Genomic DNA, 10,633 nt, shown 5'->3' on the forward strand with positions numbered 1-10,633 from the left:
GTAAGCATCTTCCCACATCACCCATACCTTACTGGGCATGTGTCTCTTGTCCAATCCCTTCTCCCAGCGATCTGCAGGGAACAGAGTTGGAGAAAACTATTAACTGAAGCTTCCTGGCAAAGTTGCATATATGGCATGTCTATATTATCTAGTCTCCTCTTTGCTCCTTTTCTGTTATTAATAACCAGAGTATTATAATGTTATCACCATTACCATTCTTATGGAATCATGTGCTTTCCTTCACTTGAACAGTACATGCTCAGTCTTTCCCATGATGCTGAGTAATTACAAGTAATCAGTTTGTCTTTTATTTAAAGGAGTTTTTAATGATAAGATAATTTATGCAAGAGTCTTTTTTTTTTTCCAAGCCAAACTGTATCCAGCTTTATTAAAGATACTTTTCATAAACAATCATAGTATTTCAGGCAGGACATGGGCAGACAATCGTTAACAGTATACAACAATTTTCAAACTCCCTTCTTCAATGAACTACCAAAATCAGAAAGCCACTATAAAACCCAATGAAGTCTTCATCTGATGCTCTGAACAGGGAAAGTTTAGAGTGAGGGTTGACATTTCACATTAAGCATGTTGTTTAACAACTTTTCACAAGCCGACCCTGACTTTCAGGAAATGAAATGAAAATGGCAGAGAATATCAATCTGTAGATCCACAATCTAAAAAGGAACTGCTGCTCTTTTGAGGAATGCCATCTCAATGGTGACACTGGAAAGTCCAGATTGCCCAACATACTGGAAATCAATTTTTTGGGGTCAGGTCCCAATAGGTCTCTGGGCTTAAGACAGCCAAAGTCTATGCTTAAAGTGGAGAGGGAGAAAAGGACATAAAAACGAATTTTAGTTTTCCCACACGACAAGGTGTTTGTGCCAAGATGGCTAATGTGTGTCAACATCAAGAGATCCCTCCTCCCAGGAACCAAGAGGAAATTTCTCAAAACTAGAAGGGAAAGGTATTTCCCCCCCATGTCAGTCCAGCTTTGGAGACATTCTATTAGTACTATATGTCCTTCCCCCCAAAAATAACAATGAAGTGTTCTGTGTGCTAACAACATAGCTTAAAAAAAAAAAAGTAAAACAAAATTCTGCATTTTTATAAAACTTGATAAAAAATAGTATTTCAAACTGTACAGTCACCAGAAATACACAGTTATCAAAAATGCACACACTTCACTTGGCATCTCCAGCACCTTCAGCTTTCTGTGCCTGGTCTGTTTTGGCATCTCCGTTTTCTGCAGGATTATTCCCATCTTTGCCAGCATCAGCTTTCCCCTTTTTCCCTTTCGGTACCTCCTCTCCCTTCTTTGCAGGGGCCTTTTTAGGCTTGGGCTCTGGCTTTGGAGGAGCAGGTTTAGCTGATAACCTGGCGGATCTTCTCTGTGGTTCGTCCTTCACCTTGGCTTTATCTCCTTTAGCATCCCCTTCAGCCTTTCTCTTGGGCATGATGGCGATGGTGGCGGGACGTCCGAGCGGGACGCAGGGATGCAGCAGCGCGCAGGCCTTGCTAGGTCCGGGGGTCGATCTCGTCTCCTCACACTGCTCTGCAAGAGTCTTGTGATAGAGTTTACCATCACAATTTTCATTTCAACTATTTATCCATTTATCTTGTTTAGGAAGTAAAGCTTTTATTCGCACTTATTAGATGATGATCTATTCAGAAAAGCCAAACACACAGTTTCAAATTGGTGAGGTAATGTATTAACTAGTGTTGTGTTTCACTTTGCTTTTTTCCTGACACCTAAGAGTTGGTCTGGCACTCACAGGTAGGACATGATGAATTCCTTTTGAGAACAAACAACTGTACAGAAAATGAGCATCAGATAAGTACATTCTGTGGCCATGAAGATCAAAACAAAGTCAAGATCACTGTGTTAGTTTAACACAGACAAAACATGAACAATTGGCAACCATCTTAATAACCAAACATCTCCTGTCTTAGGTAATATCGAGGCAATATAGTAAGAAACTAGGAAAATTCCTTGGCAAGTGGAATGGGGAAAATGAAACAGACAGCTGTCTGATCCAAGCTGGCCTTTCCCAGCACTCTGACTCACTTCTCCCTTGCATGACCACTTCCTTAAGTATTATGCCCTCAGGACCAGGAGGTTCTGATCAGCATCAAATAATTTTAGGAACAAAGACTCAGGTCCATTGACCACACAGAGTTTGGGTAAAACTAAAGATAACTTATAGGCCTCAGTTGTGTTTCAACTCCAGGCCCAACAAAGCAGCAAAACCAGATGAAGCAATGCCATGGCTGACATCAGAACCAGATGCAATGACTAATGACCCCCTACCCTAGCGCTAATGAATTGATAGAGACCAGGACCCTGAAAGGACACACCTGGAAAGCTGATGAATATTCTATTGAGATCCTCCCCTGAGGCCTCCCCTAAAATTCCTGTCTTTAGAAAACAGATAAAAACCCTTAAGGCAAAGGATCCAGTGTGCACTCTCTCTCTAAAGCAAGTCCATGCCCTCCTCCCCCTTCTTTCCTAAAGTACCTATTTGCTTTCTTTCTCCAAAGGCCTTTTGCCTCAGTAACTTGTTTCCTGAGTCCACACAGCCCAGCTGGCTCACTTATTCTGCCTCTGTGACTTTCTTTCTAAAGGGTTAAGGCAGCCATGCTCAGTATCAACTCTTCCTCATATTTCCAAAGGGCAAGGTAGCTCTGCCTAGGCTCACTCCTGTTGCTATGATCTGGCCTCTTCTATCTTAAGTCCTTCCTTTGTTTCACTGTCCCCAGCTTTAATAAACATACTCTCAAAATCACTTGGACTCCTGTTGTGACAGCTTTACTTCACTAAAGTCATGAACAGAGCACCCACATTGCTACTAACAATATGAGTAAATGCTTTACTCTTGTCTGATCTCCTTCAAGGTAAGATTATTTAAGGTATCTCTTAGACGCTGAATTGTGTCCCATTGAAGCAGATTAGTAAGAAACTAGAAAAATTCCTTGGCAAATAGAATGAGTAAACTGAGACAAATGGTTGAACAAATGGCTGGAATGATTGAGTAATTAACAGCCATCTAATAAATCACAGGACCTTATCCTCCCTAACTGAAGATGCCTAAGAGCAGGTGTTTCAAATCACCATAGTCAGGGAGGTAGATGAAAAATAATAATTAGAACCAGATGAATCCAAGATAAAGGTAAAACTAACCAGAAAATGACCCCAAAGCTCATTATACCATCATTATAATGAAAACTGACACCACAAGTAGAAATGGGGGTGAGGAGAACAAATGCCAAGACACATCTGGAATGGACCATATTAGAAACAAGTTCCCATCCCAACCAGAAGACAGTGTCAGAATTTGGCACAAAGCTTGGAGATGACATGAAATCCCTTGGAAACATATAAAATCCCAAGAACTAACTGACCAAGTGTGCAACTCACTGGTGAGTTGGCCCGTGTCCACTCAGACATGTACTTTTTACTTCTTTTACAGTGAAACCTACGCCCTAGCCTTTCTTTTTCTCTACCTGAATAAAACTTGCTTTGTTCTCATTCCAATTCAACCTTGAAATTTTTCCTGGGTGAACGAAGAACCTGGAGACGGTGCTGGGTCAGGGCCAGCCCCCAGCACGGAAGCTGTCCCGAACACCATCAAGATTTATATATTGAAGTCCTAACTCCCAATAATTCAGAGGTGACTATATTTGAAGACAGATCTCTAAAGAAAAAATGTTAAAATGTGTGAGCCCTAACCCAATATGACTGGCATCCTTAGAAGAAGAAAACATTAGAACACAGAGGGAAGGCCACATGAGGGCTCAGGGAAAAGATGGACACCTACAAACTGAGGAGAGAGGCCTCAGAAGACATCATCCATGCCAACAACTTGCCCTTGGTCTTCTAGCCTCCAGCACTGTGAGAAATAAATTCTATTTGGTAAGCCACCCAGCCTGTGGTAATTTGTTATAGCAGCCTGTGGTCTAATAAATATATTTGGTCTTCGTCCTGGTTTCTGGCACAGAGCTCCTAAAACTCTTGTAATTTCTTAAATTACAAAAGTGTCTTGATATTCATAACAAGCCCTTTGGATCACACCTGAGTTTTTGCTAGTGAGGTGACTGGGTGGGGTCCCTACAGAACCTCAGGATGGGTCTGGTTGCCACAACCTTTTACGACTATGGTTCAGGATCTGAAGAAGGGGCCACGCACAAATGAAAACACTATACAAGAAATCTGAATTTAGAAGGCATGGGGGGGGAGGAGCCAGGTAGAAACCTCTCTCTTGGAGAGGCACACCAACTTCTGGCTGGTCTGCTTTTTATTCACTTTTAGATAGACATCTTGCCCTTGGTAAAGCACAGCAAACAGGAAACAGACAGACCATCTCAAAGGTCGGTAAAGATCAGTAAAGATTTACTTTGAGGCTCTCAGGTCAGGAAATTGCTTCAAGCCATTGCTATCTCAACACGGAACAATCGGTGCATAGCTTTAGCCCTGCTAAGGCTCAAGGTTCATCAGCCTTCTGAGTTCCTTGATGATAGTATTGACAATGAATGGCTTCCCACATCTGGTTACTGAAAGATCAAGTGATTACAGTGGTCAGCTGGAGAGTAAATCTCTCTAAAACTCTTAAAACATGAGGAGCTTCTGGGTTGATGGATGCCATGTGCCAGGAGGTTGGTGCAGGGACAGTAGCTCCAATGCCTGGGGCCCTTCAGAACTTACTCTATGTACCTCTTCCCACTGCTGTTCATCTGTGTTCTTTATGATAAACTAATAATCAACATAAGTAAATGTTCTCCTGAGCTTTGTGAATCATTCTAACCAATTATCAAACCCTAAGGGGAAGTCATGGGACCCCTTATTTATAGCCAGTTGGTCAGAAATACACATGACAATCTGGTCTTGCAATTGGTCTCTAAAGTGGAGACAATTGTTACGAAACTAAAGGTGTTGGTTTGCCTGTGCACATCAAAGCCTAATTAAGATGCAACAGGAGTTTAAGAAAGTAAAGGTTTAAGGAAATGACACCAAACTCAGAGGCACAGGTGAACTAGTGTTCTAAAACCTAGCTCACCGATGGCTCACATAGGGACAGATTATATATTTTTTAAAATTTTAATTATGGTGATTAATGGAGTTGGGGTCATGGGATCCACTGATTGGTTGAGTCCAGAGTAGGGAATAGTTGGCCATCATATCAGATCCCAAAGTCAGCCATGGCATCATTCTGTCTCATTTTGTGAGGGTATGGTAAGTAGGTCTGAAACACAACTGAGGTCAAAATTTTATCTTTAGTTTGACCAAAACTGTTTCTGCGGTGAACAAACCCTAGACTTTCTTCTTAAGACAGTTTTATGCTGACCAGAATCTGATGTACTAAGGGCTTAAAGATTAAAGAAGAGACTGGACAAACAGAAAGAAGAAAGATTGTGTTAAAGAAATGTAGTTTCTGCATGATTACACAATCATGTAAGACCAAAGCCTCAATCTATGAGATCTGATGCTATCTCTACACAGGTAGTGTCAGGAATAAGATAAATGTGTAGGACACCCAGTTGGTGTCTGCTGAAAATAGGAGAATGGCTTAGTGGTATTGGAAAATTTTCTAGACAGCCATAGAAAACTAATATAATACCTAATTTATAGACTTATCTACCTCTGTCCACCACCATTCCCTTCCTGACAGTGTCCAAACCAGAGCGAAGCTCTCCTTCTTAAATCCTCCCCCAAATCACCTAACCCAGGCCCAAACTTTGGAAGTCCTTTCTTACTCCCTCTTACTGAAACATCCCATTGTCGCCAAGATGTGGGACCCGTCTGCAACAATAGGTATGTTCTTGCTGGGCTTTGGTTGGGGGGATATGACAGTGTCTTGAGTTCATTGAGGTTTTCTTTGTTAATTACTCTCAGATGCTTATATTCAATCAGTTTTACTGAATTACAAAATATTTTCCCACCCAGTTCGTTTCAGTGCCAATCTAGGGAACTCACAGTTTAAAGAACCAACCCCAACCATCTTATACCCCCATCCAGCAAAAGACAGATCTAGTTATGTCATGAAATGATACCTTTGTAATAATATGGTTATTACTTAACAGTAAAGGAGTAAAAGGGAAGACTAGATATAAGCATGCCATGTATACAGCTTTGACAAAAAGCTACATTTAACACTGTCCACGTCTGTTCCCTTTTCATCGATAGGGGAAGGGACTAGAGTCAGATGCATGCCCAGTAAGGTCTGAGTGATGTGGGAAAATGCTTGCCCATCAATCACACCTGAAAACAGGTAATTGGCCAGATGGGCATGGCCACTGTAAATTCTCAAAATCTAAATATATACACTTCCAAACAACAGAAGTTTATCTCTCCTGGCTCCTGGCTCTTAGGACTCCTGCTGCAGGGGGCCATGCTCCCCTATGCACATATGGCACATGGCCATGTTGGCCTCCATATATGGACTAATGGACTTTAATCTGGCCTGAATGCTGAGCCAAACCCAACTGCAACATGGAACGGAAACTCTAGACCAGGGGTGGGCAAACTTTTTGACTCAAGGGCCACAATGGGTTCTTAAACTGGACCGGAGGGCCGGAACAAAAGCATGGATGGAGTGTTTGTGTGAACTAATATAAATTCAAAGTAAAGGAGCCAGGGGAGAGCAAGAGAACCGGATAGAACAGCCGGATCCAGCCCGCGGGCCGTAGTTTGCCCAAGGCTGCTCTAGACACTGGCCTGGTTTCTGACTTTACTGAATGCCCAACTGCATCTTTTCCAGTACTGGCTTAAAGGGCAGGGGATTTTGGAACCCAAGAAATGTAACTCCATGCCAATAAAGCCTTCTTCCACATTCCACCCTCCCGTGAGAGTCTAAGAAAATTAATTTTCTGAAGATATTGTAAGAGCCTCACTCCCACTCTTGTCTGGGATGTCTGGCCCATTAATTTCTCTGGCATCAAAAACATCTTCAAAGCACTTTGTCAGTTCCCCTTGCTCTACAAGTATGCTAGGTGCTTTATATAACTTATATCCTATCATAATTAAGGTTGCTTTCAGTGAACCAGACATTAGCTTCCTCAATTTTAAGTGAACATTAGCACCATCAAAATAAATGCTAAGACAGAATTTCAACTCAGTTCAGTCTAACTGCAAAGCCCATCAGGAATTTTCATAAGACTTTGTTAACATAAAACATCCATTTCAAAGGACACTTCTAAACTTATGGAAATGATCTACTTGTTGTTAGGGGGTAATTTGCATTGCTAAGTATTCCAGCGGACATTGAAGAAGTAGCAAAGAAAAAGGAAACCATACTGGGATCACAGTTAACAAACAAAAAGATAGTCAGCAGTTCCTCAGCACATTTTTTTTCTTTCTGTAATTGTATAGAATACTTAAAAAGGCAACATGTTGAGGGGGGTGGGGGGGGGGAAGAGACACAATACACCGATATATTGACTGTTTGTACAGATTAGATGTTTTCTAGATTAGATTAGCTATTAGAAAGCTTTCATAAAATGACTATTCAGTAAAAATTTTTTGAGAGAATGACTGAATAGTTTAACATCTTCACACTTGATCCTCACAAAAATCCTAGGAGATAAGGAAAAAGGAAGTGACCCCCAGGAGTGATTCTTTCAATTTACTAAGGGTGAAGGAATCATTTCTAAAATTTTTGCTTTGAAGACAAAGGCATTTATTTTTCTCCCACTGCTTACAGAGGATAGCTCGCTTCGTATAAAATAGACTTAGAATTGATAATTTTATAGTGTAGTGCTCTTTTCTTTCTTTGATTGGCTTATTTCTGCACTTCAAGAAAAGAAAAGAACAACACTTAGGTATAATAAATGACATCCATTCTCTTTTTTTTGTATTTTTTTTAAATTTGTGGAAACATACTTTCTTTTCATAGTTTGCTTATTTTATTTTTCAATTACAAGTTGACATTGGTTTCAGGTATATAGCATAATGGTATGACACTGTTGTAATTAACTAAAAATTAATAACAGGAAAGGAGAAAAAGGAAGGCCAGACATTATAGGTATGTTTCCCGCAAAACACTGGGGGAAGGAGACTGGACAAAGGGAAGATAGATGCATCCCAGTAGTTAGGATGACGTAGGAAAGTACCTGCTACTTGTCACACCTGGGAACAAAGGTCATTGTCCAGAATGGGCATGGCCACTGCAAGTGCTTGAAGATTTGGGGTATTTAATCCCCTGGGTAAAGAAGTGCACTCTCTTGGTTCCTCTTGGCACACTTGGCTCATGGCTCACATTTGACTTTCCGGTATTCGCCCATGTGGCCCATGGCCATGTGGACTCCCACACACAACAGACTAATGGACTGCAACTAGCCTGATGCTGTACTGGACCTGTCTCCAACAAGAAAAAGAAATTCTGGACACTGACTCTGCTTCTAGCTTTACTGAAACCCAGCTACACTTCTTCTATGACTGGACTAAGGGAAATGGGACATTGGAAACACAGGGTTTTAATCGCATGCAAATAAAAATCACTTGTTCTCCTGTGCAAGTCTCAGAAAATACTTTTTCTCAGGATATTGTAAGAAGTCCACCCCCAGCAGCACCCAGTGGGGAAGAGGACCCCCATCCCACTTCATCCAATATTGGTTAGATATTTATACAACTTAAGAAATGATCTCCCAAATAAGTCTAGTACCCACCTGGCACCATTCATAGTTATTACAATACTAGAGGCCAGGTACATGAAATTCATGCATAAGGGGCGGGGGAGGGGTCCCTCAGCCTGGCCTGCACCCTCTCATAATCCAGGACCCCTGGCTCCTAACCACTCGCCTGCCTGCCTGATGCCCCTAACCACTTGCCTGCCTGTCTGATCGCCTGTAACTGCTCACCTGCCTGCCTGATCACTCCTAACTGCCTCTGCCTTGGCCCCTGCCACCACAGCTTCATCCGGAAGGACGTCCAGAATGACATCCAGAAGGTTGTTTGGCTGTCTGGTCTAATTAGCATATTATGCTTTTATTATTATAGATTATTGACTGCATCCCTTATGCTGTACTTTACATCCCCATGATTATTCTGTAACTACTCATTTGTATTTCTTAATTCCTTCACATTCTTTCACCCAACCCCAAACCCCCTTCCATCTGGCAACCATCAGGCAGTTCTCTATATCTATGAATCTGTTTCTGTTTTGGTTGTTCATTTATTTTGTATTTTAGATTCTACATACAAGTGAAATCATATGGCATTTGTCTTCCTCTGTTTAATTTCTTTTACTTAGCATAATACTCTTTAGGTCCCATCCATATTCTCACAAATGGTAAAATTCCTTTTTTATGGCCAAGTAATATTCCATTGTGTATATGTGTGTGTGTGTGTGTATACACACATAAAGCAGATGTAATATATATGAAATGACATCTATTTTCTGAATTAAAAGACATCAATTTTCTGTTTTAAAAAAATTTAGCATTTGTATATGTTTATGTAATATGTTATCATCATGGATTAATAATAAATCATTTTGTAAGGTTACTTAGTTTTCTATTTAAAATTTGATAAATATCAGTCTGAAGACCATTCTCTGGTTCCCCAGGTTACACCATATGCTGCTAATGCTTGGAGAGGTGCAAGTGTTCTGACCAGACCAATCTCCTACGTGGTTACGCAACACTCAGGTCAACAGCCTCATGATAAGTGAGTACACTTACCTATGAGAATACCTGAAAATTTTGTCTGACTGATTCCAGCTATCACCATTAACATTTTAGACTTGAGGGCAGTAATTAGAAAACAGGTTGGTAAAGTTTGCTCAGATATTTTTCAGGCACAACTTCAACTATCAGAGGGTCCTCTCATAGAGTAAGCAAATTTTGACTCTGTCACACATCAAAACACTAGTTTGTGGCCTGAAGAGTGACTGCAGTTTCAAAATATGTGCTAAGAGTGGGGAAAATTTACCCACTCTTAACACTGAGAATTATAATTGCTAGTATTTCATGTTTAAAGATCTTTTAAGCATAGGTTTTTCTTTTTGTGTAGAATTTTAATATTTCTGAATAGATTCTGAATCACTATTAATAATTCTTTTCTTAAATTTGCTACTTTAAATTTAGTCAGATTTTAAGAGACCCAAGTTACTAGGTAGGAGGCTTCTGTGTCACTCTGTCCCAAAGTTGTTCCCATATAAAACTGTATATAAATCTGGTCACCTTAAGGATAATACCAGGGAGGAAAAAAAACACCTCTGTTTTGACAAAGTTTCCCTAAATCTATTCAGAACATCATAACTAATACATGATTTCATAAGATTATTGAATTTGAAATTTTATAAATAAGTTAGCACAGGATTTCTAAGTTTAAAATGTTCTAAGAAGGTAAGACTATGACTAAGGTTGACATGTTTTAAGTTAAAATTTTTTATTTTAAAAATACATAAAAGAACGAAAGCTTTCAGATATAATAATTACTTGGCATGTACACAATGGGCCTTTAAATTCTAGAATCCTGTGGTGAGGCATGGGGGTGAAATGAGTGAAGGGGTACTAACTTTCAGTTATAAAATAAATAAGTTATGGGGATGCAACAGCATGGTAACAATAGTTAATAATACTGTGTTGTGTATTTGAAAGTTGCTAAGAGAGTAAATTTTTGGGTATTTTTGTG

General features: G+C 40.2%; 1 protein-coding gene across 1 annotated transcript; it reads right to left on the reverse strand.

The window, feature by feature from the left end:
- Positions 1 to 397: 397 nt before the first annotated feature.
- Positions 398 to 1,552, reverse strand: LOC308247515 (non-histone chromosomal protein HMG-17-like). Its single transcript, XM_080666731.1, has one exon. It carries the CDS (start codon positions 1,458 to 1,460, stop codon positions 1,188 to 1,190), a length of 273 nt encoding a protein of 90 aa, XP_080522857.1. The 5' UTR covers positions 1,461 to 1,552; the 3' UTR covers positions 398 to 1,187.
- Between the last annotated feature and the right edge of the window lie 9,081 nt (positions 1,553 to 10,633).

Source organism: Plecotus auritus (genome assembly GCF_963455305.1).
Source record: "Plecotus auritus genome assembly, chromosome: 1".
In the NCBI taxonomy this organism is placed as follows: domain Eukaryota; kingdom Metazoa; phylum Chordata; class Mammalia; order Chiroptera; family Vespertilionidae; genus Plecotus; species Plecotus auritus.

Excerpts from the sequence above, each read along its gene's own strand:
- LOC308247515 (XM_080666731.1), bottom strand. The coding sequence starts at position 1,460 with ATGCCCAAGAGAAAGGCTGAAGGGGATGCTAAAGGAGATAAAGCCAAG.